The sequence below is a fragment of the Wasmannia auropunctata genome, unplaced genomic scaffold (genome assembly GCF_000956235.1).
Source record: "Wasmannia auropunctata unplaced genomic scaffold, wasmannia.A_1.0 LD335343.1, whole genome shotgun sequence".
NCBI classification, from domain to species: domain Eukaryota; kingdom Metazoa; phylum Arthropoda; class Insecta; order Hymenoptera; family Formicidae; genus Wasmannia; species Wasmannia auropunctata.
In genome coordinates this window covers 351223-371113 of record NW_012027547.1, presented here as the reverse complement: position 1 = coordinate 371113, position 19891 = coordinate 351223, and the positions used below count along the sequence as shown (strand labels likewise).

The 19891-nt window shown below is 39.2% G+C and overlaps 1 protein-coding gene across 2 annotated transcripts; it reads left to right on the top strand.

The window, feature by feature from the left end:
* Window positions 1–1187: 1187 nt before the first annotated feature.
* On the top strand, window positions 1188–11257 carry LOC105457196 (endochitinase). Of its 2 annotated transcripts, none has more exons than XM_011701714.1 (10): window positions 1188–1266; window positions 7206–7283; window positions 7648–7977; window positions 8261–8483; window positions 8611–8734; window positions 8996–9193; window positions 9291–9375; window positions 9916–10136; window positions 10466–10660; window positions 10929–11257. In XM_011701714.1, the coding sequence occupies exons 2-10, from the start codon at window positions 7214–7216 to the stop codon at window positions 11052–11054; spliced, it is 1572 nt and encodes a 523-aa protein (XP_011700016.1). In that variant the 5' UTR covers window positions 1188–1266; window positions 7206–7213; the 3' UTR covers window positions 11055–11257. The 2 variants fall into 2 exon arrangements, with proteins under 2 accessions (XP_011700016.1, XP_011700017.1); XM_011701715.1 differs by lacking the exon at window positions 1188–1266 and adding an exon at window positions 1329–1523.
* The last annotated feature ends 8634 nt before the right edge of the window (window positions 11258–19891 follow it).

Here is a 19891-nt window from a genome sequence, read left to right as displayed (position 1 = left end):
GCTGAAGTCTCGCAATATTGAAGAATTTTTTTTTTAATACTGTATATGCGTATATATATAAGTTTTTCTAAGAAAATTATTAAAAATAATTAGATAGCTATTATTGTGAGCCTAAACTCAGGTAGGCTCTTTATCTTCTGCACAATTTAAATTCGAGATTTGATTATCAAGATATAAGTTACCATAAATATTAGTAAAAGTAACGACGTGTGTCGTGGTGCAGAGCTCTATTTGAATGTCAAACGTGAAGTTCTCTATGTCGATAACACGATATCTCAATGACACGTCATATAAAATGGATGAATTATTGAATTAGTGATATATTGCAATACTTCAATTTATCTGAAATATGCGTTCATTGATTCGCCAGTGCATTCCAAGCCCAATTCTGTTTTATTGAGTTTGATTCGGATCGAACTTCACAAATTTATTAAGCCATTATCATTAATAAAATTTTTTTTAATATTATAAAAATAATTTAAATATATGTACAGTACATTATTATAAGGATTAATAATAACATTTTTTGAATTTCATGCGTTTTAAGACTTGGAAATTCGCAAATGTTTATATTATATTTAAATAGTATAATAATATTAAAGTGAGCTATTTATATAATTTGAATATATATAATATATTATATATATTGTAAATATAATATTACACATAACTATATATAATGTTATATTGCTCTAATATAAATATATATAATTAAATTCTAAATGTATTTAGAATTTACATATAAATATTATTAGATTAGATACCAAGATCCAGCTTCGACCATGGAGACGGTTCTCTATTTAATTGTGTTATTTATGTAGTAGCCTAGTTTAATTTATTATTATATATAAACACACACAACATATATATATATATATATAATATTAAATGTGCTTCGTGACAGCGTTTCGCAAAATCGAAATCATTGAAACAATATAAGTGGAAGCGATATCGCGGAGTCACCGAATTTTGGACCGTCGTTGGAAAATTGAGAGGAAACTCTTTCCCCTTTTATTCAATTAGCGGGAGCGCGAGTGACGAGAGCCACGATGATGAATCGCACTCGCCCTTGCAACACGAGCCCGTCCATCGACGCCGTCGTCGCCGGCGCGCTCCTGGATGTCGACGGGAGGCACAGGGTCGACGAACCAGCCAATCGTGCGGGGGCCCGTGCATCTGAATTCTAATGAGGCCCACCTGGGTATATATGGACTCAAGCCCGCGACTTCGTTCGCGCTTTTTCCGAGATATCTCTCCGTCGCGCAGGTGAGTCTTCCTCCTTCTCTTCTGTCCGCTCTTTCTCTCGACTTTTGCGAGATATCCCGTACAGTTCTCTATGGGAACGTCTCTGTGAACGAGCGTGTCTTCGAGCAGTATCTTCGAGTCGTCGGCGAAGATCTCCGTGAACGCGCATGATTTCGAACGAAAACTCCTCGCATAAGAATTGACACGTCCGCGTCGCGACGATAACGAGCGATCGTTTGCTGAATTAGTCAGTGGATCCTATACTCACGAACGTATCGGTAATTTCCATTAAGTTAAACGTCACGGTTACGACGATAGGAAACGATCAATAGAGACGATAAAAAAAATCGAAGCCAGAAAGACAGCTTCGATTTGGTTGCCGGTTTCCTTCCCGCGAGTATCTAAATACCGTGCTATCGGCAATTATAGTTCCTCACAGCTCCGTGACAGCTGATTATTCCAAGGTTGTGCTTGTCTTCTTTGAAGGCAAATTTAACAGCTTCGTGCAATACACGACTACTCAGCGAGACTGCGTAGATAGAGATTTTTCACGGATTTGGATAAATGAATAGCAAGTTGTGAGGAATGTGGTGCGTGCGTGTTTGTGCGTGCGTGCGTGCGTGCGTGCATGCGTGTGTGTGTTCAGTGAAAATGTAAGAATAGGATTCAGTACACAGAAAAAAATGATTAATAACATTTAACAGCGATTTAATTGAAAATAATCTTGTTCTTTAATTTAATTGAAAATATTCTTAATTCTTAATACACGATGATTTTACTACACACGATAGATTGTTCGTGTCTGGATTAATTTTCATTACTTTTATACAAGTATATAAAGCCCAGTTAGCAAGGAGACATTATTTGTCATCACTTTGATACCAAAATGATATCTTCGATGGCATTTTGACATCAAAATAATGACAAATGTTAGCTTATTACCTGGAAAATTATTAAGTGATTTTTACACGTTCCGTATAGTACAATACCTCCAATCTCTAAGGAACGTTCTAAGATGTCCAAAAGGCATTCTGCCTCCCAAGATTGTTCCCAAAATGTGCTTCGTGCTGTGTGGGATATTTTACGTCTTTAGAAAGTATTTTTAATTGATAGTGTATTAAAAAAATTATATACAAATAATTATAACTAATTATAGTCGACACGAATGATTCGATCATGTGTATTAATAGTTGATTTTAATCTACATTTCGATTAATTTTTGTATGTAGAACCTTCTTTCTGTTTGTGCTTTCAATTCTAAGACTGTGTAGGTTTCTTGATGTTTCGGTGAAAAAAAATACTAACAAGTTAACAAAAAATACTAATAAATTACGGCAAAAAAAAATAAATCGCGATAGTTCAGCGACATTATGAAATGGAACATCCGTATATAATTCAGTGGAGCTATTTATCTACTTTCTACTACTACTTTCATTTAAAAATAAAACTTATTTTTTAATCAATAATTTTTACGCGACATTTTCCTGCAATCTGATGTGCCGATCTCACATTTATGGCAGACACATTTCTCTCATTTAGAGATACAGAAAGATATATGTCTCTTTCCCGCCCATTTTATAAGGGAATATCCATTTTGTGCCGTACACTTTTATGCATGATTACACGGTCTCGTGCGAGTTTATACACATCGGACATTAAGAAACGATTTGGCCTCGCATTTGTCATTTCGGTCGTCTCTTGCCATTAAAGTTCCGCGGATCCCGTTCGCGATAACGGCTTCGTGAGCGATATTGTAAAAACCGTCAGCGCCGACGGTGCCCACGCTCGAACCTGGTTATAGAATCTCGTCGGGATCGTCGACACGGGATCGTTTACTCCGAGCGTCCACTCTTCGTTCTCTCGCGTTTCTTTAATTATTATATTTCTCTCTCTTTCACCTTTGTCGAGATTGAAATGAAGGTCAACACCTTATGTCGCACCTACGTGCCGAAACGCTCGTGCGATGCCAATGACTCGCGAAATTTTCGAGCTTCCCTTTGTCATTTTCATCGTTTTCGTCTCGTTTTTTTTGCGTCGGTCATTCGTTGAGGTTCACTCGATCGTTATCGATCGCTCTCATGTGGATTGATAATACTTAAATTTTTGCAACGTTTTGTCAAATCGTACCGCGTTGCAATTTCTAGTGCAGTGCAGGTCTTTGTCATCGGGAACGGCACTGCTTTTATTTGATTTTATCTTCATTTATTTGTTCGCTTTTTATTTATTTTTACACTGATATTTTGAATATTTTTATTACGGGCCTTTCGCGAGGCATGGTAGGCGGAATTCCTTTACTTCCTTTTCGACGGCCGAAACGAAGGTCAGACCGGAGGTGTGCCCACGTAAAAAGGCACGGGGCTCATCCTCGGCGCGGGCCCATATTACCATACCAAAACGAAAAATCTGAGATTCTCGTATGCGAATCACCGTTAGTGATCGGCGAGCAGAGAGCCGCATGATAGATGTCGAATAACAAAACATCAATTAACATCGTCCAGCCGGATCAAACCGTTACCTCGCCACCGGTAAAGCGAGCAACGCGATATCGCCGGCACGCGAGGATACTTCTAACGACGTCTCTATGAGGCTGCTGTAAAGCGCGTAGCATCATCCCACCATATACGCGCGATTACTCGAATACAAATGTTACCCGCGTCTTTGTTCACCGTTCTTTTCACGCATCGACCGCGCTCGGTGCAAATCGATACTGAAGACATTCATTCGGAAAACAATATATATGCACCAGTCAAAAATTTGAGATTTATTATTTGAAATGTCTATCATATGATAAAATTAAATTAAATTATATGTTACAATTTAACATGAATCATCTTAAATTTTAACATCTTAAATTTTATATTTTTTGCTATGTTTTGAAAACACAAATATTAATTTATTTTTATATTAATATTGAGTAATATTACATGCAAAACACACACATATATGCAACCTTTATTCTTATAATTAGAATATTTCTTTATAAGTATTTTCAATCAGGAGAGTATTTCAACCATTGATGCTTGACAAAACTAACACTTTATATTTTAGGGATTTTACAAAAGAAAAACTGAAAGTTGGTAATTTTTAAATTATCGATAAAAAACCGATTGAAAAGGCCACTTGATAGCTAACGGAATTGGATGATTTCAAACGCGATCTTTGAGATCGGTCGGGCACCAGTCCCGAGTTTGTAGTTGAACGAGACAAAGGCGTTTTATCAGTACGACATACGTCCGTGAAACTCGTTTGTCGACTCGACCGGCGTTTGTATTCAAAGTGTAACGAGCGGAACAGCAGCCCCGCACGAGAGAATCGGCTGCGCATCGCGCATCTTAATTCGCGGGCGAGGATCCTGGGCGGTTGTCGCGGTCGCGAGAGCTTCCCGCCGCCGTGGAGCGTTTTTTGTTTCGTTCATTTATTTTTAATCACTGCCGCGACATTACCCGGGCATCTTTATCCCGGCACGCGGTGACCGTAGAATCCGAAGGACGGTCTTTGATTTCTCCCGAGAGGCGCAGCTTTCCCCCATCGCCGAATTCGGATCGTTATTCGGCGCCGGTCCCGTCCCAGGGAAAGGGAGAGGAGAGGTGGTGAGGAGCAAGTTCGACGAAGAATTTTATAACTTCAAAACATCGTTTTCCCTTCTGTCGTCTCGCTCGTCTCGATCGTGGTCTCGCTATCGTTAATTTCTACCTATCGCGTTCGTGGCAGACTCGCAACACCGGTATTCGTGGCTGCCCGTCGAACGCCGATTTTATTCTTTGAAGTAAAATCCATACACAACTCTCGGTGCATTTTACATAATTATTTGGAAGGCTGTACGAGTTGATGAAACGCGCGAGCGAATGCCGCGTCCGCCGCCTGTAACTTCCGGTTGCTTTTCTTGCCGCGGGAACGAAACGGCCGCGAGCGCGCTTGCTCAATTTTACGCAGGGATAAACCGAGGGTTTCCCCGGAGTACATTTTATAATGCCGCAAAACTTTATTGTACCGGCCGTAATTCTGTTTCCTCCATGTCGTGTGAAGATTGCATCAGGAAATCTTTGAGACGATGTCCGGAGCAATTTTTTGGTTCTTTCCTTCGATCCCGTGATACGTACCGAGTACACATGAAGGCGATCGTGATTTTGTATCATGATTCGCGATCTCGTTTATAGAACATTCGCTTTCAAAACACAATTGGAAAATTTATGTTGGATTTTACATTTTACATGCCCTAAACGATTCACTCAAATTTTCTTGTGTTAATTTTACTTGTAAAATTGTGACGTGATAGAGCAATTCTATAATCAAATTCAAATTTAGCGTTCAAAAAACTACGGGAAATGACTAGTCTTGTTGTATGGTGTGTTTTTTTAACTGTGTTATCATAGTTGTTTTTCCTTCTCGTCATTTATTTATTTCTCTCGATAACAAGTTATCTAACAATAAAATAAAGCGTATATCTTATTATTATTAGTCAAATACAACATTATCAAAGTCGAAAAGTGTACTTTTTTCTAGTACCATAGAAAGGGGAAATAACAGAAAAAAGAATATCATAAAATGATAAATGATAAATGATAAATAATAAACTATTAATATAAATAGATACATGCATATGCGTATGACTGCGTAGTATTTTAAATCGTACAATTGAATATCGCAACTCGTGATTTATCAAAAAAAGCTTGCGTGGTATTCTCTATTATTCTCAAAAACCGTATTCTGATAACTCCAATTCTATTTGATACTTGATTGAAAATCTGGTTGTGCAGCGACGAAACTGTGATTCAACGCGAATTAAAAATTAAATAAAATAAGCTAATGTTGTAGAGTCAACCAATCTCTTGGTTCCGAATTCGGCCAATTTGGTTTCATATATCTTCTTTAATCCGAGTTTCGCGTATTAATAGTTATATATTATAGAATAATCCAATTATACGGGACTCGCGTGTAACCGTTATCCGTTATTCTCTTAATTCAAAGAACGAATCGATGGGTTCGCTCTGACTGGGGCAGTTGAATATATAATCAGCTATTAACAGTTAGATATCATTAACGTCTGTCTATCGATTAAAACATCGACTGTAACATGTTATAATGGTCGCGCGATTGGAGAATATATATTTGTAATAGCAGAATAGAACGTGCCACAGTACGATCGATTCCCGTATTAAATTAATTTAATCGTAACCGTTTATAAAAGCTTATACCCGGATTTTATATCGCGAATTGATAAATCAAGACAATTTTCGGGTAATTCGCACTAAAAATACATTATATATAATGCTCGCTAAATTCCAAGCTCTCGGAAATAATCAAAAGTAATTATTACAATTAATAATTCTTTCCTTTTTATTATGTTAAAAGGATTTTCATTTTTTATGGGTGCGTTCATATAACGATGAATCTTTGGTTTCGCGATCGAGATCGCGGGAAGACGATCCCGGCGGATGAAGATACATTTTTTAGTCGTCTGTTCATGCACGGATGAGCGTCATTACCGCGCGGTACACACAGCCGCGCGAAGGTTTCTACGACGGTGTCAACGTTCATCGGAGAACCGGTCGTTCATAGATCATTCCCCTCGGGCACTTCGAAAATAAATCGATCGGTTTACGCTCCAAGAAGCTTCCGCGAAGCGCTCGGCCGATCGGCCGCGATGCAGAAGCGCGTCGAGTGTTGAGTAAATCGCACGGGGTCCTGAACACGCCTTAGAATAAAAGTATAGAGCTCTCTTACGTTTTGTTATAATAAAGAAATTGGCTGTGTGTACATATATATTTACGCACATTAATGTAACATCGTCAGCATATTCGCTGAAAGCTATATGTACGAAAAAAGTAAAAAAAAAAAATGAAAAATTTTCAGAAGCAGTTTAAGACAGTCTACACGAAGTGTCGTTATTATAGCCATCTTTTTTTATTTTATGATTGTTTAATTAATATTAATTTTGTTAATTCTCTTTCTAATTGCAGATTCCAAAATGACTCAAATGGGAAAGCTATTGTTTTCCCTGCCCTTGTTCCTGGCGCTCCTGGCGTACGGAGCAGCTGGTGAGTTTTATTTTCAATAATAAGATAAAATTAAGATATGAAAAATCAATTTGCGTTATTATAAAATATCGTGTTAAACTTGAAATCTTTTATGGCAGATTTTCATTTGCATTGCACCTTATTTTTCTGTTTTTATTTCTATAATTCTTTTTTATTGTAATAATTTTGAAGAAACAAAGTTGTGATAGGAAAAGCGTTGATAATAAATTAAAAATTAATCGTTATATTACGAATAATTTAATAACAATTAAAATTAATGGTTTATAATTTAATAATAATAGTAATAATAATGGTTTACGCGGCGCATTAATGATATATATATATATATATTTTATAATGATTTAATGGTACATATATTTTTTAGAGGCTCCAAGATTGGTCTGTTACTTCAGCAACTGGGCTATCTACCGTCCGGATGTAGGCAGCTACGGCATTGACGACGTTCCCGCTGATCTGTGCACGCACGTGATTTACTCCTTCATCGGCGTGAGCAACGTCACATGGGGAGTACTCATTCTCGACGAGGAGCTCGACGTTCAGAAAGGCGGCTTCAGCAAGTTTGTCGCTCTGAAGGAGAAACATCCGCATCTGAAGACCCAGGTTGCGATCGGCGGCTGGGGCGAGGGTGGTAGAAAGTACAGCCAAATGGTTAGCGTGAAATCCAGACGTGACTCGCTGGTCAGCAGCGTCGTCGGTGAGCATACAGTTCGAAAATGACGATTCGTTCATGAAATTATTGAAGAAAGAAATGCCATATTCATTGCAAAATTTAAGAATCTTACGGAATTATATAGATAGATTAAACGTCGATGCGTAGAAACCACGGAAAGTTTTGTCTATGTCTTTTATTTATTTATGTCTAATATATTAAATCGAAAAAACTCCACACAAGCTTCACACTCATCTCTCTCGGGAATATGGATCGGGCGATTTGAATTGGAAGGGTTTTAATAAAATGTCCGATTTCTCACTGGCAGATTTTATGAACAAATATAAGTTCGACGGCTTCGATCTTGATTGGGAATATCCGGCTGCTACCGACCGAGGTGGCACCTTCAGCGACAAGAACAACTTCTTCTACTTCGTCGAGGAGCTGAGAACCGCGTTCGACAAGGCTGGCAAAGGCTGGGAGATTACGATGGCGGTGCCGATGGCCACGTTCCGTCTCAACGAGGGATATCACGTGCCAGAATTATGCGAGTGAGTTCCACTTTGCTGTAAAATTATTATTATGTAAATTAATATTTATACGTGAACAAAATACGTATAATATATGACACAGTAGACGAGGTTTATATTTTTTAAATTATTATTTTAATAATTGCAGACTTCTCGATGCCATCCACGTGATGTCTTATGATCTCCGTGGCAATTGGGGAGGATTTGCTGACGTTCATAGCCCGCTCTACAGGAGGCCTCACGATCAGTATGCCTACGAGAAATTGAACGTGGTATACTTTCTGTTTTTTCCATTATTTATTAATTTTCCTTTATTTATCCGTATTTTTTTTTGTCAAATAAAACAGCGCATTTGCGAACCTACATCCTTACGGATAATCGATTTACGTTAATAAAAGTTACATTCGATGTACTCGAGCATCATTATGTTAACTGAATGAAACAGAATCAGCCCGATTATCTTCAAAATTTTCTATCGCGAGCGCAAGTGTACCGGTCGATATCGATATATAAGATTATCACCGTCATTTCAGCACGACGGTCTTCAACTCTGGGAGGACAAAGGCTGTCCCGCCAACAAGCTCGTCGTAGGAATCCCGTTGTACGGACGTACCTTCACCCTCAGCCAGGGCAACAACAACTTCAAGCCCGGCACTTACATCAACAAGGAAGCCGGTGGTGGCGATGCCGGCAAATACACCGGGGCTAAAGGATTCTTATCTTACTACGAGGTAAGCAATCGATCCGCGGACGGCTAAAACCGGCGGAAGCCGAGTGAACATCAGCGGGCGTATTCGTCACGTCAAAATTATTCTTTCTTTCCTGCAGATCTGTATGGAACTTAAAAAGCCGGACCAAAACGGATGGACCAAGGACTACGATGACGTGGGCAAAGTACCCTATATGTACAAGGGTGAGTTCAATTTTTGTAGAAACATTAGGGGAATACAATTTCTTGCGATACTGCAAAATGACTTGTGACTGGTCTCGAAAATCCGATAAACAAAAAAAAGGTGGAAAATTGATTTACAAATATTATTTGCAGAGTGACTAGTCGCCTGAAAAATATTTGTCGATAATTCGATTTCTTTGTTAAATGAAAATATTGTTTTAATCGCATTTATCTTTTAGAAACATTAATTATATTTTGAACGATCAAATAAATATTTAAAGTTAAATATTTTGTTTTGATTTAAAATGTAGGATGGTCAGAAGGGATTTTCGCCAAATAAAGAGGCGAATTTTCGATCTAAGGTGTTTTTATTCTTAGTGTGCTAAGAATATAAAGAATTGTTTGGTGTGCTTCGTCCGCGACTTATTAATGACTGACTCTTGACGAATCTAACAAACGCTGTTACTTTTTGTCATTTGATTCTCATCAGGTTAATTAATTTTTCATGTATACAAGATGAGTTTGCAATAATTTGAATTAATAGCAAGTCTTGATCGGTAGGAGGGAAAAGTCCTCAATGGGTTGGTTATGAGGACGCCGACAGTATCGTTCACAAGATGAAGTTCCTCAAGGAGAAGAAATATCTCGGTGCCATGGTCTGGGCCGTCGACATGGACGACTTCAGAGGACTCTGCGGTCCAGTGAATCCTCTCATGAACGCAATCTACGACGGTCTGAAGGGTTATACAGTAACACCTACGGATTACAAGACAACTCCTAGAGTAAGTCAGCTAATACGAGACTCCGATTAATTTAATCTCCGATTAATCCAACCAGTAGGCAGAAATGCCTACAGCAAAAATTTTAATTACAATAATTGTCTTTGATCTCTCTAATTTCTCTTTGTCTGTTAAATAACAAAGTCAATAATCATGTTAATAAAATACTAGATATCATTTGATAAGATAATCGCTAATTGTCGGTTTAATTGAGTTTAACTGAAATCATTTTATATGTTCTATATGTAAATAGAGCGTATAGGTATCCAAATGCCGATTGTCTTGTTAGTACAGGAGTGAAAATATAATAATAATCGCGATTTGTTTATCAGCCCGAATGGGACAGGCCACCTAGCACTACACCTTCGACAGGTGAGAAACCGAAACCCACACCCAAACCCACCTCGAACCCCGAGGTGACAACCGAAGTACCTCGTCCTACGCAGACTACGTCGAAGCCAGTCGATGAAAATGAAGTTAAGTGCGACGGCAACAATAATATGATCCCCAGCAAGGACTGCTCAGCGGTACGTTCGCGTGTATACAAAAGTATATCTTTAAATCCGATCTACATTTCAATAATGATTATTTCGAGATTTACGAGTACCTCTCGAGTTTGAGATTTTCGATTTTCCTGAGTGCGAAAATTTACATTCTCGCGATTCGAAGCTTATGTCGTCATGAGATTCAAAATCTTTTTTTTTAACGCAATTCTAAACTGCGCTTTTTAAAATCTGTTTTAAATCAAATTTGCAAATGTATATCTGTTACATAATAATGCGTATTCTTTTACAGTACTTCCGCTGCGTCCACGGCAAACCGATCAAGACACAGTGTCCGGCCGGTTTGATCTTCCAAAGTACCAAGCTTATTTGCGATTGGCCAGCCAACGCCGATCGCGAGGAATGCAGAAAAGTCTAATCGTCGGTGTGACTTGGTTCTACTAATGTCAACCGTCCAGCATTTCATCGATTCATACATCTCTCAGGTATACGAGGGAATTAATTGCGATAATTTCATATAACAGAGAACATTTGTTACGTGTTATTATTTGTTGTTGTGTGCGAGAACGTGTGCGATGCGAATATCGCAAGCCACAATAAATCATACGCAGTTTATCAAAAGTCTGAGAATTCTGTTAAATGCAATTTTCTATCCTTTATGATCCTTTCTTTTTTACATTGTTTAACTTATACAACTGTTATTTAATAAATTTTAATACACACATTCACACACAAAAACGCGCGCGTGTAGTGTGTATGCGCTGAGAGAGAGAGGGGGAGAGAGAGAGAGAGAAAGAACGAGAAATTCTTACAAACAACTTTAATTACTATTACTTTTTCCTAATTAAATTACATGAAAAGAATGATTTTGTTGAAGTATATAAAAATTTAGCTAAATACAGATCTGAAAACAATTTTATTGGATCACCAAAATAATTTTATAGAACATTTAAGCATAATGATAATATTGCAAAAGTTTTTAATACTTTAGCGATCAATTTAAACGTTCTACAAAATTATTTTTACTGTCAAATCTGTACCTGGTCAAATTTTAAATACTTCAGTAAAACTATTTTTTCCGCGCGCGCACGTGTGTTGAAAAAAATATTAGTATATCCATAACACAAATTCTTATTTAAAAAAACATATATTTTATATATTTTTACAAAATATATAAAATAAAACGTATAAGACAGATTGCGTATAAGAATAGTTTTGACAGTTTTGGGTTAAGTCTTTTTAAGAAGAAAATAAGTCGACAAACAATTAAAAAATACTCTGTAAAATATCTCCTAAAATTCAATACTTCTGCGCGTTAAAACAGCTCCTTTAGATATGCATAATTCATTTACACATACATATTTTAAAATATATATTTTAACGTATAAAATGGAATAATCATTATATAATTATTATATGCCAAGAATAGCTTATAGAATATGAGTGCAAAATAACTTACCAAGAAATTCTTAACGAACAGTCACCAAGTCGTGAATGTAATCGCAGATTCGCTCTCCTGTGTCGCGCGACATCGTTTCCTCTTTTCCACCGTTATATTGGCGGCGCAACGTGTACAAAAAAAAGAAATGGAAAAAAACGCGATTTGACGTTAACAATGCGTGACGGTTGGTGCAAAAAATATGCTTTCGAATATGAAGTCAAGAGTGGTGAAAAAGCAAACAGAACTCTCTTCCCGCTCTCTCTCTCTCTCTCTCTCTCTCTCTCTTTCTCTCCTAATCTGCCCTACCAAAACGTTCTCCATTCGCGCGAATGGTCCTCGCGTGAATGAATACGTAAATTTTTAGCGGAAAAATCGTATGTATGTTCCGAGCGCGACACCCCAAAGTCCAAAGATCCCTGGAGCCTTGATTGACACCTGAATGTTCTCGTATGCATATAGAGCCACCCTCTGCCGCGCGATCTCTCTCGCTCTCTCTTTCTCTTTCTTTCCTTCTTTTTTTTCATCTCCCAAACCTCTCGTCCACATTCCCTCCTTCTTCCACATTCTGTTACATCGCTTTTATCCGGAAGCGGAACTTGATGGCTGTTATAATTTAACGAGCACGTTTCTTTCTCCTGTTACCGCGGCATTTGCAAGAATGAACACCGGCAAAGCGCATGCACGTTCCTTTCTTTCTCTTCTCTCATGCCGCGGTAAGACGATTCCTTCTCATTTCACGACAATCATCGCGTTTTTTTTTTTTTTTTTTTTGATCGAATAATGCCGTGAAAACGAAGGCAAAAAAAAGAGTGAGAAAGTCGAACGCGCGAACGAAATCGATGACGCGTTTCATGTGTCGGAGGGTGAACGGCGCAACGGTTTCCAAAAATTAGAATAGCACTCGGTAAAATGTAATTCTAACGATAGAGATTGGTTCAGAGAGAGGTTCGGTCTTGGCGCTTTTCTCGTGACAGTTATTTCCGAATGTTTCCCTTGTCCTTGATTCTGTCATATTTTGACGTAGAGTTCATAAAGGATCCATACGGGATACAAAATTAACAAGATCCTAAAAAAAATCTCTCTAAATATTGTATATACCGTAATTTCAATTCAAAAGACACAACTTAAACAAATTAAACTTTTTAATTGTATATTAAGTTATTTAATAGGATAATGATGATCTTAACTCGTTTATGGTTCATACTCGAAAATCACTTTTTTAATTGTAACACTTTTAAAATAAGGATTATGATAAAAGATTACGATATATTTAAAAAGAAAAAGAATGTTAAGCGCTGAAGAAAAAATTGTCATCGGAATTAAAATTATATTCGACAATGCAGCAGGTATTTGCTCGTAATTTTTAGAATTTTACACTTAAACTCTTTTAAGCATTTTTATAATTACTTCAATATATAAAATATGATATTAATTATACCATTAATCTAAAAATAAGATGCGCGCGCGTGCCGACGCAGTGCCACCAGAACGACATATAAATAATGCATTGTTGCTCGTGTTTCGGGGCTGGGCTGGCGACCCCGCGTCTAATTTTTTTTTTTTGCGACCCGAGACACGAGGGGACATAAGGGAGAGGCGGCGAAAGGCCACGGAACCCACTTTTATAACTCCATTGACAATTTTTCGGTTACCCTCTTCACTATTTTCGATCCGCACGCACATTCGGCCGTACACTCCTCCCGTTTGATTTATCTTTCAATGCAGTGAAGAGATTCTCGCCGTTTTTCCAGTAAATAATTTTAGCCGCTGTAGCACGTGCAATAAGTCAACAAGTCTATTGGGTATCGATCAATCGCGTAACAATTACTTCACATGATTTGCGTCACGACAGTGCGTAATTTTATTTATTTAAGACAGCTTTTTATAAAAAGAGCTATGCATATACATATTTTAAATAAAATTATGCACTGTTAGCCTTTTTTTTTAATTAAAAGCTGTATACATATCACTGCGTTGACAGAAAAATGAAAATGACACAAGTAAGAAAGTAGCATTTGTTTTTTAAATAATTTAAATAAAGGAAATTGACTTTGAAAAAGACTAACATATTTTTATGGAAAAACGAAACGTTTGTAGCTCATTTGTTTATACGAAAATATGTCACAATTATGCAACGTCTCATCCGGATGGATACATGTAGTAGCGTTCCGCTATCCTCAATAAGCTCATTTAAAGCCTATGAAAATCAAAAGAGGGCGCCACTTTTCCACACTCCGTGCGTGGGCCCGTGGCGGCCGTGGCGCGCATGTGCACTGGACTTCATAGTTCATTCCTGTTGTTGTGTGAATCCTCACATCGCTCCCTTTGCGGTTCGTCGTTTGAGTTAATTATTCAATATTCCAGTATGGGCAAATCTGCTCATAAATCCGCTCTAGAAGAAGGAAGAGGTCTCACTCCTCCAACCGTCTTGCAGACTTGGAGATTAAGATGTCCCGTTTATAGATATTTTAGTCTATAAAGAGGTTGGAATGTCTGGTAATTATCCTTCTCAGCCATTGTTGACATTTCTCCTTCATATTATCTTCTCCTGCATATTATCATGGCGACCAAGGGTCACGTAACGAGTCAGATTCTATTGTCCGCAGATCTGTACTCTCCGTTATTTCCCTGTTGAGGATAGCGCAGCGGAACGTTACTACATCCGGACGAGACAGCATAATTGTAATCGAACTTCACGGTAAGTGAAGTTTAATTGTTCAATTTTGACAAGGAATAAAATTTACATTATACTATGATTGCAGTATTCGAATTTTAAAAACTCGCGACATGATTTTATACGTTATATGGAAATATTCATTCACAATGTCAAGAGACAGTGTATAATTTTATTTATTTGAGATATGTTTAGCGTTTAATAAAAAAAAGTTACACATATTTAAAATATATAAAGTTATGTGCATTGTTACATTTTTTAAATTAAAAGTTAAATATATCACTGCGCTGATAGAAAACTAATACAAGTAAAAAAATTCACATTTTTTAGATAATCAATGAGGTCCCTAAAGACTAATATATTTTGCGAAAAAAAAAGATACATTTATTTTAGTTATTTAAATTCAAGTTTTTAAATTCAAGATTTTAAAAATTCCTTTAAAAAACTGCTAATTTTGAGATATGTCACTTTTCTATCAACACCACGATGTATCTTAAATAAATAAAAAATAATGCACTGTCACATGATACAAATCGTGAAGCAATTGTTAAGTGATTTATCGATAACCGATAGACTTATTGATAATGGCTGTATGTTACGGTAACTTGTTGATGCATAATGGATATATGTTACTATAAAGCTGACATATACGATCGTAGAAAATGCTTCAGAAAAGATAAATCAATATATATTTATGTATAAAATGTATCGCGAGCAGAAAACTTCCAAATAGAACAAGAAATAAAAGCAAAAAGGTGTAAGAGCGACAAAAAGTACGAGCGTGTATGCAGGTAATCTGGTAGCGTCGCCGTTCTTCTGCAAGTAGATATGGTATATCAAGACAATTGCCTCGCAATAAAAGCACACAAACAGATTATTCGCACAAACAGACGCGAGATTAGGCATGCGCTTTATGCTCTTGCTACAAAAACAAATGCCCTCGCTTCTACCCTCCGCGGTTCGTCTTATTTTTATTCGCGTGACGCATTGTGCAGAAGCGAGCCACTCACCGCCGCGTATACACGTAATTTCGACGAGCAAAAACGCCTATCGCTTTGCCCCCTCCTCCCCGACCAGCGCCAGCCCGGCTCGACATGATCCGATTCCGCCCCGCGCCCGTGTAATCGTGCCCTTTTATGCTAATCGGCAACCCTTCCGCGTTTAACCAGCTGCGCCACCGTCATTGTCTCGGCTTTCTCTCTCTCTCGATGAAAACTTTTTCTTGCCGCTTCCACGCGAGCTCGTTTCTCGCCGCGGAAAACGCACGCGACCGTCTCCTCCCCTTCACCCCGATGCCTCGCCACCCGGTGATCGCTTTTTTTTTCACCGTCAACGGCGGTCGGAGAGAAGAAGAAAAAAAAGGGTTGCGCACCCCCCCGAGGGACGCGCGCGTGTGGGGTGGCGTCGCGCGGGGTGAACGAGAGTCGGGATGACGAGAGAGGGGCTTATTAATGAAATGATATGCGCGCGGTGCCCATGCGGTCGGAAATCCACGTAACGCGCTTTTCTCAACCGCGGCACGGTATAACCGGCTCGGCCGACACCACGTGTAATACACGCGGGAAATGAAATGGACGTATACGCGAGTCACTCCGTGGCCACGAAGACCTGCCCTCCTCGCGTACGAGGGAGGGGAAGCCTTTTAACCCTTTCACCCTCGAGGACATGCGCGTTGCGGGCGAGCGTCGCAATGCAACCACCGGTAATTGCTGCACCCGAGACAAAATGGCAGGCTCGTCTTCGATGGCGATGGCGTGTGTTTTCTTCGCTAATTAAGTATTCGCGGCTCCTTTTCTCAGCTCGAATCGCTGGCACTTTTATATTCTACATGAGATGAATACGAGGGAAATCGACTCGTTTCACGGGAATGTTATACGAGGTTATACGGTTGCCATTGCCTCTTGCGAGAGAGATGAGGATGGGCTTAAACGCGAAATCTTAGCAATTGCCTGCACCTGGCAATTATCGGGCAACGCGGTCCGATCGGTCTAATGCGAGTTCGGCTTTGCGACTTCGATCGCCCAGACGATTCGCCGGTGGAGAAGCTGTACGGAGAGGATCGAGTCGAGTCATTCGTTAGAACGCTAAAACGTATAGTAACAGCGCCGCCGACAACCCCTGTCGATTCGCAGGGGCGCAAATCTCTGATTAACGGTCTACCCGTTTGTCGATGACCGGGTCATTCCGCCAATAACGGCTTGCTCCGAAGAGCGCGCGTTCGGGCCGCGCCGCGCCGAAGGAGAGAAGCAATTACTGTGGAGGAGGATTTAAGGAAAGACGAAAGAGAGAGGAGTATCTCGCGCGTGCGAAGGGCTCCTCTCGTCGGGAGCTTTCCTCCGGGGTCGATGGTGAGCCGCTCGCTCCGTAGTTAGCGGGGCGTGTCTTCGGTTTCGTTGAATTAAACATCGTGCCCGCTTCAATCAGCCCGTTTCTCCCCATCCTTCCTTCCCTTGCCTACTTCCTTTCCGCGTTCGCCGCGATTCCGGAAAAAGCCGCGTTTCTTCCTTTCTCATTCCCCTCCCTCCCCGCCTTCCTCTCATTCTCTCTCTCTTTCTCTCTCTTACATATTTATACATACTCTCGTGCACATGCATGTATACACGTTAATCAATTCTCTCTTTTACTGTTATTATCATTTTATTTTATCTTATTTCTTTTATTATTTCATTTTAATTTACTCCTATTTTTTTTTATTATTTCTCTTCACTATTGTATAAGCATTTATTGTGTTTATTAATAGCAGTCGCATATAGCGTTTATCCTATGTAAAGATGTTTAACGCTTTAGGGGACGTAGCTCCCGAGCTAATAAATAATAATTTTCTCTCTCTCTCTCTCTCTCTTTCTATATATATATATATATCCTTTATATATCCGTTCGCTTCCGTTGGATACCTACCTCTCCTCGATGCCGCGAATGAGCCGCAAGACACGTCGTAAGATGAGAGGGGCGCAAATGAGTTTAAGGCCTCATTTTGTTCCGGGATCTATTTCTCTGTAAACCTCCGCAATCAATCCTCACGTCTCGCGTTCTTGTTCGTACAATTGTCTGAAGCTTTTGCCTCTCTCTCTCTTTCTCTCTCTATTGAAACAAAAAAAAACCAGATTTAAAACAAGAAAATAGAAAATACGGAGTTCAATTGGAGTCACCGATGAAGCAAAAAGATGGAGTAGTTGGAAATGAATAAGCTTCGCATTATCGATTGTTAAAGCGACGTCCAACGTTTCGCGAATGTTAAACGTAATAAATAATGATAGTATTAAGCTGCCCGGATAATATTTAGGCGTGTAACGAGAAATGCGAATGCGTACGTAAATTCAACGTTGAAACTAGTGACTCGCGCGCGCGATACTCCTCTTCTCCTCTCTCTCTTAGACAGGCGCATAAGTCCTGCAGGCCTCAGGTGTTGCACGCTCGACGGGGTGTTTATATGCCGGAGCCCGGTAGCACTTTGCTTTTACCGAAAATTTATTTTCTTTTGTTATACGGCGCATGCCGTTCGTACATGGCGCTTACGCAGGACGTATAGGAGACAAAGAGGGGAGGCAGGTGACGCATAAAATATAATGAACTTCTAACGACGCCGGCGGACGCGCATATCGAGATAATCGAATTCGCCAAAAAAAAAAAAAAAAAGACTACTTCTAAAGAAAGAAAAGAAAAGATGCTCTTATTGATATCTTATTGAAGCGCGGGGGGGGGGGGAGGGTATATACTTATGTAACACGCGTTAACTTACGATGAACGCACATGGGATTAACATCACCGACACGCGGGATAATATGTCACCGAGAATGATCTCGGAGTGGCAGTCGAGAGGTGTAGGGATTTCGTGGCGTATCGGGCTTTTTGTGTCAAATCGATCTGCACTCGATTGAGAGAGGGTGTCACGGGGGCTGCACGGCCGCGTAACACTCGGGGCGTCGTAAAAACGATGTTAAAGGGTACCCACGCCCACTCACGAGACTCTATGTCGGGATATTTCGGAGCAATATCACCTCTGGTCGTGATGATACACGCCTTGATAATCATGATTGCAATTGCAAAAAAATTCACGCTTGCGTGATATTATTAACATAATTGAATTATTGACACAACTACGTTCCCGGTCTCATCTTTATAGCGTTTAATGTATAACGATATTTTAGATCATGCTTCTCTGACAATTAACCCGAGAATAGTCACCTGGAATGTTCTTTACGCCCCAGAAACAATAAGAACATGAGGCTTAGTCTCTAATATTTTTCTTTATTGATCATCAGAAATCCGTACCCATTTGTATTATTTCTCCTTATTTTTCTTTAGGAAATATTAAGGAAATCTGTATATGCATAACGATCTAGATTACTAATAAATTGCATCAATGATATGTAATATGTAATTAATAATAGTGACTTTTAATTGAGTTGTAAAAAAACACTCTTTAGGTTTTTTACATAATTTAGGTGATTATTTTTTCGGCTTAATTGTCGAGTTTTTATTTTTAAAACTATAAAAATTAATAATCGATAAAAATTGAATTTTAATTGGGATCAATTTATCATACATTCTACGTTAGTTTTCTTTGGCAGACTTCGAATACCACTACACTGACATTAGCGTGTCAGGATGAAATATGTTCTTCTAGTATCACACGCATGTCTATTCACTGAAGCTGAACGTTTTTTTTGCGTACCATATTTTAGTGTGTCTCGAACAAATTACCCGACGTTTCTCTAAAACGCGAAGATTATCGTAGAATCGGAAATTCGAGGCGGAATAACGATAGTCATTTCGAATTGAAAGATTCGTCGACCTTGCCTTCTTTGCTTTCCTTTCTCTTGCTCGACTATCAATCTATACTCTCCGACTCCGGCTCTCGGCTGCGTCTCCTCCGCCCCCTTATCCTTTATCCTTTCAACTTCCTTGCGGCACGGCAAAGACGCGGCTCGATACGGCCCACGGGCGAGTTACTCCGCGCAGCGTACCTACCACTCGAGAAGTCCACCCCGAAGATTTGATCAGGAGAGAGAAAGAGAGCGAGAGAAATTGGGAGAGAGAGAAAGAAAAAAAGAGAGAACCACGCTAGCAAAGTGAAGCGAGGGGCCGAGGGTGGGACCCCAAGCGAGTAGGCAATCCTGCTCCACACCGTAGGGGCACC

Bases quoted from the DNA above. Each gene is read 5' to 3' on its own strand.
- LOC105457196 (XM_011701714.1), top strand. From the start codon at position 7,214: ATGACTCAAATGGGAAAGCTATTGTTTTCCCTGCCCTTGTTCCTGGCG. The intron at 7,284-7,647 runs GTGAGTTTTATT...TATATTTTTTAG, and splicing joins CCTGGCGTACGGAGCAGCTG to AGGCTCCAAGATTGGTCTGT. The intron at 10,137-10,465 runs GTAAGTCAGCTA...TTTGTTTATCAG, and splicing joins ATTACAAGACAACTCCTAGA to CCCGAATGGGACAGGCCACC.